The sequence below is a fragment of the Rhinoderma darwinii genome, chromosome 4 (assembly GCF_050947455.1).
Source record: "Rhinoderma darwinii isolate aRhiDar2 chromosome 4, aRhiDar2.hap1, whole genome shotgun sequence".
Taxonomy (NCBI): Eukaryota; Metazoa; Chordata; class Amphibia; order Anura; family Rhinodermatidae; genus Rhinoderma; species Rhinoderma darwinii.
This window is the reverse complement of record NC_134690.1, coordinates 245,359,720-245,377,941: the sequence shown is the minus strand read 5'-3', so window position 1 is coordinate 245,377,941 and position 18,222 is coordinate 245,359,720. Positions and strand designations below refer to the sequence as shown.

Sequence of the window (18,222 nt, the reverse complement as noted above, 5' to 3'; positions counted from 1 at the left end):
TAACGCAGCACTACATCCCTCTTCTTCTTGGTCAAATTTCCATTACATAGCCTGGAGGTGTGTGTTGGGGTCCTTGTTCTGATGAAAAACAAATGATGGTCCCATTAAGCGCAAACCAAATGGGATGGCATGTCATTGCAGAATGCTGTGGTAGCCATGCTGGCTGAGTGTTCATGGAATTTTAAATAAATCGTTTACAGTGTTACCAGCAAAGCACCACCACACCATCACACCTCCTCCTCCATGCTTCACGGTGGGTACTATACATGTAGAAACCATCTGCTCATCTTTTCTGCTTCTCTCAAAGACATGGCGGTAGGAACCAAAAATCTAACATTTTGACTTATCAGACCAAAGTACAGATTTCCACTGGTCTAATGTCCATTCCTTGGGTTTCTTGACCCAAGCAATTCTCTTCTTCTTCTTCTTCTTCTTGTTCCTCAGTAGTGGCTTCTTTTCAACAATTCGACCATAAAGGCCTGATTCTCACAGTGTCCTCTGAACAGTTGATGTTGAGATGTCTCTGGCACTATATCTCTGTTAATCATTCATGTGGGCTCTAATCTGAGGTGCTGTTGATTTGCGATATTCATCATAGCGTTTGATGGTATTCATGACTTCACTTGAGGATACCTTGAAAGTTTTGCAATTTTCCAGATTGACTGACCTTCATATCTTAAAGTAATGATGGACTGTTGTTTCTCTTTATGTAGTTGAGTGGTTCTTGCCATAATGTGGATTAGAACCGTAGTTAAACAGGGCTAAACACTGTATGGAAGTGTGTACCAATCCTTCCTCTGCCCAATACAACTGATGGTCTCAAACACATTATAAAGGAAAGAAATTAAACAATTTAACTCTTGACAAGGCATACCTGTTAATTGAAAAGCATTTGAGGTGACTACTTCATGAAGCGGATTTAGAGAATGCGAAGGGCGTGCAAAGCGGTCATCAAAGCAAACAGGAGCTACTTTGAAGTATCTAAAATATAAAACATATTCTGGTTTGTTGAACACGTTTTTGATTACTACTTATTTCCATATGTGTTCCTTTATAGTTACCATGTCTACAATATGAATCCACAATGTAGAAAACAAAAACAAAGACACATGGAATTAAAAGGTGTGTCCAAACTTTTGACTGGTATTGTATGTTTAACGGGTAGTATTTTGGGTTATGGTAGACAGATGCCACTGTTCGGCATGCATCACAGTCTCCATTTAACGGATGCATCGGGAAGCACCAGTGATGCAACTGTCTATATACGAACAGTTCTCACTGTAGCTTCCCCATCAGACCCAGTTTTCACTGTAGCTTCCCCATCGGAGCCAGTTATCACTGTAGCTTCCCCATCAGACCTAGTCCCCTGCTGCAGCCGACAGCCAGACTATCCCCTCTTCAAGATCTTTAAAGAAACCAGAGTACCTGGCTACTTATCTCCACCCATGTAGCTTCCCTTCTAGCTGCTTTGAAGATGATGAAGGGAATGATGAACCCCCATCCCTCTATCTTGTCCCCTGTGCTGCCACCATGTGCAAATTTGATCAAAGCCTGCAACCCACCTGCATCGCCATCTATCACCTCTTTAACATTTTCAAAGCAGCCGGAGTCCCTTGCTGCTTTTCAGCCGCCCGGGAAATCTACATCACTGGAGTTGCGATGGGGTAGTCCTAGCGACGTAATTGTCCATATATGGGGCAGTTACGTCGCTGGGACTACCCCAGGGAAGTTGCTGTGACGTGGTTTCCTGAGCCGACATAGCAGCTGGGGACTCCAGATGCTACTGATTAGACTTACAGAGATGGATGGGGCTAACCTGAACTGTTGCAGTTCACTCCATGGGTCCTATAGCAGCTGCTCGGGCTGCCTTTATTATACATAAGCCTTTAGAGACAAAGAAATACATCATGTGTATGGCGATAAGGTCTGTGTCTCCTTCTCATTAAAATGCCCATATTATCTGCATGAAATTCATCATCTTATAGCTATATTTCAGGATGCTGAAAGTTTGTAGGTCTTTTCAATCTAATCCACTGCAGAAAAGATTCTTCACATTGTAATACCATATTATATAGGGAAGCTTACATTCCATCCTGATAATTCCAGATATTTCTGTATGTTGGATACTTATGTAAATATTATAAGATAACTCTACCATGTCTGTGAATCATCAAGAGAGTAACAAGATCACCTTGACAAAGTTGTTGACCATGTTACGTTGTAAAGTCTGTTGAGTCATAGATTGCAACACCGCTTAAAGATTTCATTCTCTTGTACTAAGTGGAAAATATGCATCTGAAAACGTTATAGTGAATATATATATATATATATATATATATATATATATATATATATATATATATATAATAGAATAGAATGTAAACAAATAGAAAGAAATTTCCTCATATTTGTAGTGTAGGAGGATTTTACGAAGAGTCGTGGCATGAGATATATTATAGTGTATAAAGTTGTGAAAGTATTTCTAAAATTTCAGCAATTATAGAAAAAGTTTGTTTTAGGAATTCAAACACGTGTTGTGGTTAAATTATCCTGAAATCCCATGACCAATTATGCAATAGTATGAACTAGTGTGCTTTTTTTTTTATCATTATGATGTTTCCAGCCAATAAAGTGGATGGGGTTTGAAAAATTATTTCAGAATTTCTCTCTTGGGCCTATACTGTACCTCCATATGCCTTGGAAATCATGTGTAGGCATACTGAGGTTATTCCTCTTTGCGTCATGTGGAAAAAATAAATAAATGGTGCCATGTTCCATTGGATCCCATATTACGAGATATGCTCCCCTGGAAACATTGAGAGGAATACCTCATTAATGCTGTGCTGTACAGAGGGACCATACAGTGGCCCTGTAGTAAAGAACCAAAGGGACACCATGTGCTTCTTAACAGGCATAATTCGCGTTAAATAAGCTACACTATATGGACAAAAGTATTGGGACACACCTCTTAATCATAAAATTCAGGTGTTTCATTCAGTCGCATTGCCACACATGTACAGTGGAGGAAATAAGTATTTGATCCCTTGCTGATTTTGTAAGTTTGCCCACTGTCAAAGTCATGAACAGTCTAGAATTTTTAGGCTAGGTTAATTTTACCAGTGAGAGATAGATTATATATAAAAAAGAAAAAAAGAAAATCACATTGTCAAAATTATATATATTTATTTGCATTGTGCACAGAGAAATAAGTATTTGATCCCCTACCAACCATTAAGAGTTCAGCCTCCTCCAGACCAGTTACACGCTCCAAATCAACTTGGTGCCTGCATTAAAGACAGCTGTCTTACATGGTCACCTGTATAAAAGACTCCTGTCCACAGACTCAATTAATCAGTCTGACTCTAACCTCTACAACATGGGCAAGACGAAAGAGCTTTCTAAGGATGTCAGGGACAAGATCATAGACCTGCACAAGGCTGGAATGGGCTACAAAACATAAGTAAGACGCTGGGTGAGAAGGAGACAACTGTTGGTGCAATAGTAAGAAAATGGAAGACATACAAAATGACTGTCAATCGACATCGATCTGGGGCTCCATGCAAAATCTCACCTCGTGGGGTATCCTTGATCCTGAGGAAGGTGAGAGCTCAGCCAAAAACTACACGGGGGGAACTTGTTAATGATCTCAAGGCAGCTGGGACCATAGTCACCAAGAAAACCATTGGTAACACATTACGCCATAATGGATTAAAATCTTGCAGTGCCCGCAAGGTCCCCCTGCTCAAGAAGGCACATGTACAGGCCCGTCTGAAGTTTGCAAATGAACATCTGGATGATTCTGAGAGTGATTGGGAGAAGGTGCTGTGGTCAGATGAGACTAAAATTGAGCTCTTTGGCATTAACTCAACTCGCCATTTTTGGAGGAAGAGAAATGCTGCCTATGACCCAAAGAACACCGTCTCCACTGTCAAGCATGGAGGTGGAAACATTTTGTTTTGGGGGTGTTTCTCTGCTAAGGGCAAAGTACTACTTCACCGCATCAATGGGAGAATGGATGGAGCCATGTACCGTCAAATCCTGAGTGACAACCTCCTTCCCTCCACCAGGACATTAAAAATGGCTCGTGGCTGGGTCTTCCAGCACGACAATGACCCGAAATATACAGCCAAGGCAACAAAGGAGTGGCTCAAAAAGAAGCACATTAAGGTCATGGAGTGGCCTAGCCAGTCTCCAGACCTTAATCCCATCGAAAACTTATGGAGGGAGCTGAAGTTCCGAGTTGCCAAGCGACAGCCTCGAAATCTTAATGATTTACAGATGATCTGCAAAGAGGAGTGGGCCAAAATTCCATCTAACATGTGTGCAAACCTCATTATCAACTACTAAAAATGTCTGACTGCTATGCTTGCCAACAAGGGTTTTGCCACCAAGTATTAAGTCTTGTTTGCCAAAGGGATCAAATACTTATTTCTCTGTGCACAATGCAAATAAATATATATAATTTTGACAATGTGTTTTTTTTTTTGTTTTTTTTAATATAATCTATCTCTCACTGGTAAAATTAACCTAGCTTAAAAATTCTAGACTATTCATGTCTTTGACAGTGGACAAACTTACAAAATCAGCAAGGGATCAAATACTTATTTCCTTCACTGTATAAAAGCAAGCACCTAGCCATGCAGTCTGCCTTTACAAACATTTGTGAAAGAATGGGGCGTTCTAAAGAGCTCACTGAATTTGAGCGTGGTACTGAAATAGGATGCCACGGTTCATGATATTTCTTCCCCATACATAATCCCCGATCAACTGTTAGTGGTAATATTGCAAAGTGGTAGCGTTTAGGAACCACAGACCACTTAAAGTTACAAAGTGGGGTCGCAAAGTGAAGAGGCGCACAGTTGCCAATGCTTTGCTGATTCAATAACTACAGAGTTTCAAACCTCCTCTGCCATTAACATAAGCACGAAAACTGTACCCCGGGAGCTTCATGGTATGTTTTTCCATGGTGGAGCAGTTGCATGCAAGCCGTACATCACCAAATGTGAAACGTCGGATGTAGTGGTGTAAGGCACGCTTCACTAGACTCTGGAGCAGTGGAAACATGCTCTGTGGAGTGATGAATCACGCTTTTCTATCTGGCAGTCTGATTTACAAGTCTGAGTTTAGAGAAGGCCAGGAGAATGTTACCTGCCTGACTTCATCGTGCCAACTGTAAAGTTTGGTGGAGGAGGGATATTGCTATAGAGTTGTTTGCAGGGGTTGGCTTAGGCCCCATAGTTCCAGTGAAGGGAAATCTTAACGCTTCAGCATACCAGGACATTTTAGGCAATTGTATGCTTCAACTTTGTGGGAAGGCTCTTTTCTGTTCCAGCATGACTGTGCCCCAGTGAACAAAGCAAGGTCCATAAAGGCACGGTTGGGTGAGTTTGGTGGAAGAACTTGACTGGCCTGCACAGAGCCCTGACCTCAACTCCATCAAACACCTTTGGGATGAACTAGAATGGAGATTGCGAGCAAGCCCAACTTCAGTATCTGAAATCACAAATGCTCTTCTGGATGAATGGACAAAAATTCCCACAGACACACTCCAAAATCTTGTAGAAAGCCAGAAGAGTGGAAGAGGTTTTAGCTGCAAAGGGGGACCAACTCCATATTAATGCCTTAAAATTTAGAATGGGATGTCATAAAAGCTCCTATAGGTGTCCCAATACTTTTGTCCATATAGTGTATTAAGCCAACTCATTAGACATTGTGGGAAATTAGGCGTCACAGACGGAAGACTGAATTTTACTGGAAAGATTTATACTACTTCTCTTCTTTCCATCCACTTTTGCACAATACTGACCAAATCTGCAATGTGTGAATGAGGCCTTAACATGTCAAAAGAATTACACATGTGAATTAATTATTAGACGTCAATAAGTATAGGGAGGAATCATTTGTGCTTGGTCAATTGTAGTGATCAAATGATTGCTACCTATGCTTTTACAAAGGACTCATAAAATGTTAGAAGAATATTGCATTTTTGGACTTGGACTTTTCTCATCTACATAACAATTATTGCTAGGGAATGTTACATAGGTGTTCTTTTTACAGTACAACTATATCACCTAAATAAAAAAAATCTTCATAATATACATTTTTATATATTTTAACTTGGGTTAATAATAGACTAATATGTTATACTTGGTGTATACAAAGGAACATTTGAAATTGTGGCTGTACATAGAAATAATACTTTTAAATAAGCTAGAAGTCCTTTAACCCCTTAAGGACGCAGCCTAGTTTTGGCCTTAAGGCTCAGAGCCCATTTTTCAAATCTGACATATTTCACTTTATGTGGTAATAACGTCGGAATGCTTAAACCTACCCAAGCGATTCTGAGATTGTTTTCTCGTGACACATTGGGCTTCATGTTCGTGGTAAAATTTTGTCGATATATTCAGTGTTTATTGGTGAAAAATTGCAAAATTTAGAGAAAATTTTGAGAAAATTGCATTTTTCAGAATTTAAATGCATCTGCTTGTAAAACAGACGGTTATACCACCCAAAATAGTTACTAGTTCACATTTCCCATATGTCTACTTTAGATTGGCATCGTTTTTTGAACATTATTTTATTTTTCTTGGACGTTACAAGGCTTAGAACATCAACAGCAATTTCTCATATTTTTAAGAAAATTTCAAAAGCCTTTTTTTTAAGGTACCTCTTGAGTTCTGAAGTGGCTTTGTGGGGCCTATGTATTAGAAACCCTGTTAAAACACCCCATTTTAAAAACTAGACCCCTCAAAGTATTCAAAACAGCATTTAGAAAGTTTTTTAACCCTTCAGGCATTTCACAGGAATTAAAGCAAAGTGGAGGTGAAATTTGCAAATTTCATTTTTCTTGCTGAATTTCAATTTTATCCATTTTTTTTTCTGTAACACAGAAGGTTTTACCAGAGAAACACTACTAAATATGTATTGTCCAGATTCTGCAGTTTTTAGAAATGTCCCACATGAGGCCCTACTGCGCTCGTGGACTAAAACACAAGCCCTAGAAGCAAAGAAGCACCTAGTGCATTTTGAGTCCTCTTTTTTATTAGAATATATTTTAGGCAGCATGCCAGGTTTGAAGAGGTGTTGAGGTGCCAAAACAGTAGGAATCCCCCAATAGTGACCCCATTTTGGAAACTACACCCCTCAAGGAATTCTTTTAGGGTTGTTGTTACGATTTTGACTGCACAGTTTTTTCACAGCACGTATTTGAATTGGGCTGTGAAATGAAAAAAATGTCATTTTTTCCAATAAAATGTCATTTGTGATCAAAATTTCTTATTTTCACAGGGAACAAAATACCCCATTTTGTTGCCCAATTTGTCCTTAGTGTGGCAATACCCCATTTGTGGTGATAAACTGCCGTTTGGGCCCATGGGAGGGCTCAGAAGGAAAGGAGCGCTATGTGTTTGTTGGAGTCCAGATTTTGCTGGATTGGTTTTGGGGTGCCATGTCGCATTTGCAGAGCCTCAGAGGTATCAAAGCAATGGAAACCCACCAAAAGTGACCCCATTTTGGAAACTACACCCCTCAAGGAATTCATTTATGGTTGTTGTTAGCATTTTGACCACACAGTTTTTTCACAGCACCTATTTCAATTGGGCTGTGACATTAAAAAAATGACATTTTTTCCAATAAGATGTAATTTTTTACCAAAATTTCTTATTTTCACAGGGAACAAAATACTCAATTTTGTTGCCCAATTTGTCCTTAGTGCGGCAATACCCCATTTGTGGTGATAAACTTCCGTTTGGGCCCATGGGAGGCCTCAGAAGGGAAGGAGCGCTGTGTGTTCTTTGGAGTACAGATTTTGCTGGTTTGGTTTTCGGGTGCCATGTCGCATTTGCAGAGCCCCAGAGGTATCAAAGCAATGGAAACCCACCAGAAGTGACCCCATTTTGGAAACTACACCCCTCAAGGAATTCATTTATGGGTAATGTAACCATTTAGACTCCATAGTTTCTTCACAGAACTTATTTGAATTGGGCTGGGAATTTAAAAAAAATATTTTATTTCCAATAATATGTCATTTTAGCTCAAAAATTCTTATTTTCACAAGAAATAAAATACTTTATTTTGTTGCCCAATTTGTCCTGAGTGCGGCAATACCCCATTTGTGGTGATAAACTGCCGTATGGGCCCATGGGAGGGCTCAGAAGGAAAGGAGCGCTGTGTGTTCTTTGGAGTCCAGATTTTGCTGGATTGGTTTTCGGGTGCCATGTCGCATTTGCAGAGCCCCAGAGGTGTCAAAGCAATAGAAACCAACCACAAATGACCACATTTTGGAAACTACACCCCTCAAGGAATTCATTTATGGGTGTTGTGACGATTTTGACCCCATAGTTTTTTCACAGAACTTATTTGAATTGGGCTGGGAATGAAAACCAAATTATTTTTTTCAAATAATATGTAGTTTTGGCTGAAAATTTCTTATTTTCACAAGAAACAAAATACCCCATTCTGTTGCGCAATTTGTCCTGAGTGCCGCAATACCCCATTTGTTGTGATAAACTGCCGTTTGGCCCATGGGAGGGCTCAGAAGGAAAGGACCACCATTTGGCCTACTGGGGATTTTCTAGTGCGAAGTCATGTATGCAGAAGCCCCTGAGGTACCAGTACAGTTGAAACCCGCAAGAAGTGACCCCGTTTTAAAAACTACACCCTTAAGGCATTCATCTAGAGGTGTAGTGAGCATTTTGACCGGAGACCTACACCCCATAAACTGTAATGTGGGTTCTCCCGGGTATGGCAATACCCTACATGTGGCTGTTATCAGCTGCCTGGACACATCAGTGAAGAACTTCTTGAAAAAGTCCATCTCACTGAGCCCTGCCGTATTAAATTTGATCCCCGGGTTGCCCGTGTACTCGGGGATTTGGGGCTCATAAATATCTGGTGTAGGTGTCCAAATTGGGTCACTTCGCTCGGGGGTTACAACTTCGGAGGGGTCACTTCGCTCGGGGGCTACAACTGCAGTGGTGGTCCTGGAGCGTCTCCTAGGGGGTTCCTCCTCTTCGTCACTGGATGAGGAGGTGGATAAATAGAACAGAGTCTCACCACCCGACGACTCTGTGTCGGAGGCAAGAAATGAATATGCCTCTTCGGCACTAAATGTCCGTTGGGACATGGTTGTTTGGAGCAATAGGCTGCTACCTAAACTAGCCAAAAAATTTGTTTTTATAGAACAAGTGGGCTTCCCTGACACTAAACCTAACTGGGGCGAGGGTACCTAACACTAAACCTAACTAGATTTTATTTGAACTTCCCTGAGACTAAACCTAACTATGGCGACTTTTCCCTGACACTAAATCTAACTAGATTATTCCGAGCTTCCCTAACACTAAACCTAACTACGGTGACGGGTACCTGACACTAAACCTATCTAAATTATTCCAAGCTTCCCTGACGCTAAACCTAACTACGGTGATGGATCCCTAACGCTAGATCTACCTACGGTGACGGACGCTAAATTCCCTGACGCTATACCTAACTACGCTTTGGGATGGTTCCCTGACACTAACTAACCCTAATACTAAACTAACTAAAAGTTAAATTGTCAAAATTTTCTAAACTGCCCTTTTTTTTTTTTTTTTTTTTATATATATTTTTTTTTTATATTGTTTTATAAATAAAAAAATAAAAAAATCCCCAGGGACCAGAAATGTGGTCCTGAAGACTAACAAGTGGTCAGTGATAGAAAATCACTGACCAAAAATGTGGGGGGAACACAAGGACGAAGGGTACAGGTTTGGGTAGTTTGGGTAGTGGATTGGGGAGGTGGGAAGCAGAAAAAAGTTTGATTTTTAACTTTTTTTTCACTTTTTAGCACTCTTTATCTTCTCTCCTCTCTTTCACAACCGCTCCGAACGCCTCGCTAACTCCAACAGAGGCGTTCAGGGCGGGTGCGGCAGGATGTGAGGTCAGAAGAGGAAGTGAAGGGAGAGATCACCGTTATTGGTCAGTTAGTCACTGACTGACCAATAGCGGCGATCGGCGAGGCGGGACCATCGTAACGGGTCCCGGCACATTGAGCTGTGATAGTCTGCTCTCGGAAACAGCAGCTGTCACAGCTCGTGAATGCGCGCCGCGCGAACGGCGCCGTGTTTACTCCATGACCTACTATTAGGTCACTGAGCGCGAACGCTATAGTTAGCATGACCTAATGGTAGGTCATGGAGCGTTAAGGAGATAACACTGTCGCTAGATATAAGTAAGAGAATATATCCTGATACTTAAAAACATTTTGGAATGTGCTAATTATAATTTATGCCGAATTAAAATAGACTGTCTCATAATGGGTTGTTAAATATTTAATGCTGACCTTGTAGTATATGTAACATATAAACATCAGGAAACAGTAATTAGTTTAAGCTTGATTTTGGAGTTTAAGAGGCCGGGGGAACTATCACACAGTAAGGTCATTAACCAGCGTAGTGTCTTTAACACATGAAACACACGCTTCTCAGCTGTACTGTTACAATCTTCTGTCTGCTGCGTTACAAACCATTGTGACCCTGATTTAGGCTTCATGCACCACAAGAGGATACGTGTTTATTTCTTTTTCTGATTAAGTCGTCTTCTCGCTCAAAATCATGTATAGAATGTGCCCAAAATTGGCCGTTCTAATTTGTTTGCATATTCTCTGTAAATGTCCCTTCACAATAATGCCAACAGCACATAGTAGTTACCTTTAAATCCTCCTACACATGAGTGTTTGACACGGCTGCACTTTGTTTACGCTGTCATATTTGATAAAGTAACCGGAAATATACCAGAACTCATTTATTTCCACAATGAATAAACTGTGAGATTAGAGACTAATTTTCCTGTTGATTTTGTAAACTAAACATTTTTATTTTTAAAGTAAAATGATGTTTAGACTTTCTATGTTTTAAACGTAGACATATTAAAATATTCTAATAAGCAGCTAGATGACGCACATGGAATTTTTTCATACCAATAGATTGCAGTTGATTTTCTAGATCAAACTGTGTATTTCAAGCAATTTGTATTAATATCATTAGAAGTAAAAGCTCATCCACACAGCTGTATTACAGCTCCGGTTTGTATTAATCTATAATAGGACTGCCCTAGAGGTGCATGAGCCCTGTACTGTACCTCTATATTCTTAGGAATATTTTCCCAAAACTTTTCTTTGGGAAGTTTTTTCTTGTTCCTCCTGCTTGGACAAAACACATCTTCAAAGGGGTTGTCTAGCTTAGAAAACGAATTTTAAAATACCCTATTAAGGAATTCTAAGTAAGTCCTGGAGTTACATGGAGACTTTTTGAAGCATGACTCATTGATTCTAACTATTGAGCTACAGCTGCAGTCCGAAGGAATACATGGAATTGCATGCAATCTTGTGGACTGCAGCTGTCACTTGATACTTAAAATCAGTTGCACTACCAAATCTTTATTTATTAAAGAGATTCCCCTCATTTGGGACCTCTATAAATGAAGAGAATAAGAAAGTAGCTACAAAAAGTGTATTTCGCTTATTCTAAAGGACCAAGCATGTCTTTACACAGAAATCCCATTCATCTATTTAATTCTTCATTTCCCCTCAGGTGATGCGAAGGGGAATTGAACACTTGCTCAGCCTATTGATCATCTTATTTTTAGAGTACCCTTGCAACAAAAAGGTATTTTTTTTACTGGTTCAACTGGTATGCCATCATGCAACACCAAATTTTTCCTGATTCCCATATATAACCTTTTTCACAATGCTGCTCTTTGTAGAATAATATACACTACATGGTCAAAAGTATATAGACATTTGAACATGACATCCGTATGTGATTTTTGAACATCTGATCATCATAATATGGAGCAGTCCCCCCTCTCCTGGTATAACATCCTCCACTCTTCTAGGCTTTCTACTAGACTCTGGAACATGATTTTAAGGATTCACATCCATTCAGCCACAAGGGCATTAGTGAGGTTTAACACTAATGTTTGGTGACAAGTTTTGGCTTCTAGTTGGCATTTTAATCAATTCCAAAAATATATGATAGGGTTGAGGTCTGGCTTTGACTAGACCAACTAAGTTCTTCTACAACAATCTTGGCAAACTATTTTTTATGAACCTCACTTTATACATGATTTTATTGTCATAATGAAAGAAGAAAAGTTTTTTTTCCACAATGATGGAAGTATACAATTCTCTAGAATGTCATTCTTGGCAATGCACAGGGTGATCATAAGCTTGGATGGAGCTGCTCATCTATAGAAATCCAATCAATGAAAGTCCTGACAGATAGTTATTGGGTGGATCTTGTTCCTAGAGATACTTTGTACCTCAGTAGTGAATGTTGCAACTGAGAGCAAATAATTTTTACACTCTATGTGTGAAATGTATGAACTTTCCTATATAGAAAAGTGAAAAAAAAGGGCACAAAAGCCGCAATTTGCAGAAAAAATTTTACTTCTGTGCCGTTTTGCTGCTCACAACGCATTAAAAGTGGGTAGAGCTTAGTGTAGGGGCAGCCTGATACATTTACTGTAATTTACACCAGAAACTGGCATAAATTATAGCAGAAATCTATGCCAGCTCCTAACTGGCATAGATTATACTCTGTGGCACATGGACAGCTGAAGAGGCCTGCGCCTCTTAATAAATTTGTTACATCTTAATCCTACGGGCTTTATGTTAGTAATCTGCCCATATGAGCTTTAGCAGTTAAAAATCATGCTGTAATATACCTCCCTTTCATATAAACTACTTTAACCATTATTTCTCTATACTGCACTTTTTACCCACAATAGCGTGCAATAGCGTTTTCTCAACAAGACTCTGCAAACAGTCCAATTTGCATAAAGTTTTAAATTATTAGCTTAAAATATACCTTTACTAGAAAAATCTCATATTTGCATTCTTTACAAATATTTCAATTTAGGTGTATCAATAAACTGCAGGAGAATACATTTAAGGCACTTGAAGGGGTTTTCCAGTCCCTAAAAATTGATGCGGTCGCAAAACCGACTCACAGGACCCCCAACGATCAGCTGTTTTGAAGGGGGTGCAGCGCTCGTGCCAGCGCTGCTTCTCCTTCTATTCTACTTGCTCACTGTGAATAGCTGAAATTTTTTTAGAAAAAATAAAAAAAATTTAGTGGCGACTCACAGGTCTTGCAGCCTTCTTCTCCTACTGAAGTGAATGGGAGAAGAAGGCTGCAATACCTGTGAATCACTGCTACATGTGTGTTGGCAATTCACAGTGAGCAAGTAGAAATAAAGGGGAAGCAGCGCTCATTACGATTGCTGCATCCCCTTCAAAACAGATCGAAAGTGGTCCCGACCCCGACTTATCAGCTATTGATGGCCTATCCTGAGGACTGGCGATCAATTTTTACGCACTGGACACTGTCACCAAGACAGAACCTTTTGCATTTTACAAACAACACAATAATAAGTTAAATGTGTGCATACAATTGTTGTTCACCTTTTTCCAGAATGTTTTTATTCTCCAAAAATGAGAATAGTTTGGAAAGTAGCAAAGTTTTTCCTCATTTGGATTTCATTCCTATGTTTGGCGTAATAAAAGGAATGGAGTATAGAACAATCTAATTCTAGTGTGAAAAACGCCTGACAGAGGCAATGTATATAATTATAGGGGAAAATTGCTGCATGTTTTATATGAAACTTTATATAAAACAATCTTTCAATGTACTCATTTGGTAAAATTTCAGGAAGCATTGGAAAAAAGCTGTGCAATATAAACTAGGGAATGTAAAAAAGTACAACCTAGGCATGGATCATAACGGAGTGCCACCCAGGGGCTCCCGTTTATCCTAAAGAACACAAAAGTTCAATGCAGTTCTTCATGTGGTAAAGTAATTTTTTGTGTAAAAATTTATCTATGGAAGAAATTCTTAAACCCTCATGAAAATGACTATTGCAAGAGATGGGTGTCTGCATTGAAAAGAAAAAAAATTGCTGAGTAAAGTGGATTAATTCAATATTACCATCAAGCACATCATTAAATCTGATATCTAGCCGGTTGCCTATCTGCGTTACATCAGATTGTGTCTATGATGAGCATGAGTGGGTGGAAGAGAAGGGAATTTAACACTTAATATTTTAAGCCTCTTGGTATTATGTTACATTATCTCCAGCTAAAGTAACATTTACTCTAATCTTGATGCATGGTTTTGGGAATTTTTCCTCAGCATATTTTTGAACTCCAATCAAAGTATGATAAAACATAGCGAATATAAGCCAACTGCATACTTATCAAATCCTCCTGCCTAGAAATTTCACAAACATTGCATGTAACTGCTGCTCTCCCACCCGGGCCAGCCACACATGTGCTCTAATATAACAATCTGTTTCCCTGACAGGGGAGTATATTAGGGATTAACAACTTGGTTCTGGGTTGGCGGATTCCATGTATTTTTTCTTAATTCAGGCATGTTGATCACCTTGACTCATGCTAGCCCTGATAAAACCCATTAATAATTCAGACTGTCTATTTCCTAGAAATCACAGATTTGCTCCCATCTCCCATACAATGTGTGTATATATAGACGGGGAAGAATTATAAAACCTGGAATAGTTGTAGATTCTAGATATCATTTTTAAGAGGCATTTTGAAAATCAAAGGAGCAATCCCTACTAGTTTGATAAATCTCCCGCAATACGTTTTGCGGAGATTTTTGTCATCATTTATTTTGGGAGATTCGAGGAGTCTTATTTCTTATGGGGTAAAATAAGAAAGTGTTTCACTGTGTCAAACTCAACTTACATTATAAGAAATACTGGACTACAGCAGTCACTTTGGCATTACGGTGTGAATGGATGACCTGCTTTCGGTTTTCAAAAAAAATCTAAAAGAATCTTACCGTTCTGAGCATTTCTTTTTTTGCACTATGCATTTCCTTGTCTCAGATGTTTGCGGGCAAGGGAAACCACGTGTAGATGGATGTTGAACTATCTCACGAATTCTAGTTTCATTGCCCCGTTTGAAGCCACAGGTCTTCCCCCTCTTTGTACATGGACCCCAAGGACTCCATTCACTGACTGCACAATGAACTGTAGGAACAAAACACGGCTTAAATATATTTTTCAGAAAGCGTTTCTATCAGATATATGATGCATGGAGCTGAATTAGGTTAATGTTTTTCCAAGTGATTATAAAGATTCTAATAATGAAAAGAATTTAATTTACAGTGAAACAAAATACGAATTACAAAAAAACAAAATTTTTTAACATTTTCATACAAAATACAAAACTTGGATTATTTTTAGAATTAACTACTGAGTGTTACTGTATACAGCCTAATAACAACCATTTGATATTTAGATGGTAACGGTAACCATGATAACCAATTTATGATTATTCGATGTCACTATAACAGACCTATTAGACATCACTTTGATATTTTAATAGCGTTATACAAGTAGTTACATTTCTACCCATTAACCTCTCTTGACAAGTCTGCCTTAGTAAATACTTGTATTCCCCATGAAACAACAATTCTGGAGAATCTTTGTGCCATTCCTCTGTGATTCCTCCTACAAAATGATGAAAACATTGACAGCTGGGTATTACTAGTTGGGTGTGTGTCTTTACACAGACTGACAATGTCCAACAATGTTGACAGAGTGAAACCCAGTAGGGACACACCACTTTGACAAGGGCAATGGTAACACACAGTTTTTAATTTTTTAATCACAGAGAAATGGCACAATGTAGCGTCAAATGCTCCTTAATTGTTATATTATTGGAAGTACACGTATTTACTAAAATAGATGTGTTGGCAGAGGAAGCAGGTCCTCTACATCCAACAGGTAAAAATTACTGGACGTTGCAAACATGCCCAATAAATGTGCTGCAACCAATTGAACAAATTTAAATTTTTCTAAGAAGATTGTAAAAGGAGTTATCCAGTTGCTAAAAATGTATAGCCTATTCCCAGGATAGACCATCAATAGCTGATGGGTCGGGGTCCGACTCCCAGGACCCCAGACGATCAGCGAGCGCTGATCATCGACACGGAAGTAGTGGCGATTCACAGGTATTGCAGGCTTTTCTCTCATTGAAATGAATGGTAGAAGAAGGCTGCAATACCTGTGAATCGCCGCTACATCTGTGTCGACAATTCACAGTGAGCAAGTAGAAATGAAGGGTAAGCAGCACTCGTACGAGCACTGCAGCTCCTTCAAACAGCTGATCGGTGGGGGTCCCGGGAGACGGTCCCCGACCCATCTGATGGCCTATCCTGAGGATAGGACTTCCATTTTTAGGGACTGGATAACCCCTTTAAATTAACTTTGACACCCAGATTATCAGTGGTCAGTATAGGGTGCAGTGTCTAAACCATATGTGCATCTATGCCCATTCATTTTATAATACATAATATATTCTGTAAAATTCCTTAAAAGCAGAGGCACATTTAAGGGTGGATAATGTGGTTTAAACTGTAGATCGCAACAGACAATACCACTAAATTATCAACAGAGGCTGTGTTGTTAAAGAGGGAATATACTGCATCATTTAACCAGTCATGAAGTTATACTGAAAATGAGCCAAAACAGACAAAGAAAATAAGTTTAGGAATAGAAACAACTCAAACCCTAGATTACATGTCTAATTTACTTTACATGTGTGTTAAGTCAAAGGAACGTGCAGTGACCTATGTTCAAGCAGAGTATACATACATTAATCATATCAAGTCATTCAGTGCAGATAACAAGCACTACCTGCAAGCTCCTTGCTTAAGACAGAATCGAATGCATGGGAAATATTTGGTGTCATTATCATAACCAGTAACAATAACACACCTTATCGGCAAAAGAATGTAAAAATCCAGCGCTTGAAAATACCTCTTCACATACAGCAATGATTACTTTGATCCAACTCCTTTTAATATGGTTGTTAGAATGTCATAATTATGGAGAATCATTTGTTTCTAGAGAATAATTCTTTACGGAGACAAGGCCTGGATGGTTCTATTGGTGGAAATTCTATAGAAAATTATAAGTATGTATATCACTGTACAAAAGGCATCTTCCACTCAATCAGTTTATACCTTGACATTTTTATTATATTAAGCAAGGCCCAGAGGATTCTCATTTCCAGCCTTTCCTTTAGGATTTCAGTGTTTTACGAACCCCCTCCCATTTATTTTTCCAGCTTGAAAAACCATAGATTTGTGGTAAACCAGAAATGCTGACTATACTTTATTAAAGGCAGATAGTTGTAAATCAAATGGTAGATACTACTTACCAATAGTATTGCATTCCATACTGTGGTTATTGTTCTCAAACCCATCTGGACAAGTGTCAAGACACTTCCCACTGTGCAAATAAAATCCACCTTTACATTTTGTGCAAAAGCTTTTGTGGAAGCATGTTTCACAGTCAGCCTTACATCCTGAAAGTACAGAAAAATACAGTCAGGCCATGGATCAAGGCAGAGATCGATCTGAGATTTGTCATTTTCACTTATGGCATTGCTGTCCAAAACAAAAACCTTCAACAAGTCGATCAGAAAATGTATGGCCTGTTTTAAATGACCGCTAAAACCTTCGGTCTATCTTATCACTATTTACTGTGGAGTTAAATTTTATCTATTGGTGCCTGGGAGCAGGGACCATCATCAATGGTATTTCAATACATCAATGGTACATCAATGGTATTTCTACTTTATGTCAGGGATGGAATTTTTCCCTCTAATATGAGAAATTAGCCAAGTTTTTGCCTTCCTGTGGATCAACACGGTAGGATTTTAGGTTGAACCTAATGGACCTTTGTATTTTTTCAACCTTATCAACTATAATTTCAGTTCCAACAATCTCCATAAAAACATTTATATACATATGTGCAAATGATAGTTATTGCTTTCTATGAACTTAAAGGGGTTTTCCAGTTAGAAGAAATTGATGGCCATCAATATGTGATCAGTAGGGGTCCGACTCCCGACACCGCTCAGCTGAAGATAGTTCATCAATTTATTTTCACTGGAAAACTCCTTTAATTTATAGTATCTGTTAGCATTAGGGTATGTGCACACACACTAATTACGTCCGTAATTGACGGACGTATTTCGGCCGCAAGTACCGGACCGGACTCAGTGCAGGGAGCCGGGCTCCTAGCATCATAGTTATGTACGATGCTAGGAGTCCCTGCCTCTCTGCAGGACAACTGTCCCGTACTGTAATCATGTTTTCAGTACGGGACAGCAGTTCCACGGAGTAGCAGGGACTCCTAGCATCGTACATA

The 18,222-nt window shown here is 39.2% G+C and overlaps 1 protein-coding gene across 1 annotated transcript in view; it reads right to left on the bottom strand.

Moving 5' to 3' along the window:
• RSPO3 (R-spondin 3) overlaps positions 1-18,222 on the bottom strand; it is an 83,165-nt gene that overhangs the window by 25,651 nt on the left and 39,292 nt on the right. The window contains exons 3-4 of the mRNA XM_075864256.1: positions 17,228-17,374; positions 14,841-15,030 (exon numbers count right to left, since the gene is read on the bottom strand). Coding sequence (XP_075720371.1) covers positions 14,841-15,030; positions 17,228-17,374 — 337 coding nt within the window. The remainder of the gene's footprint in view (positions 1-14,840; positions 15,031-17,227; positions 17,375-18,222) is intronic.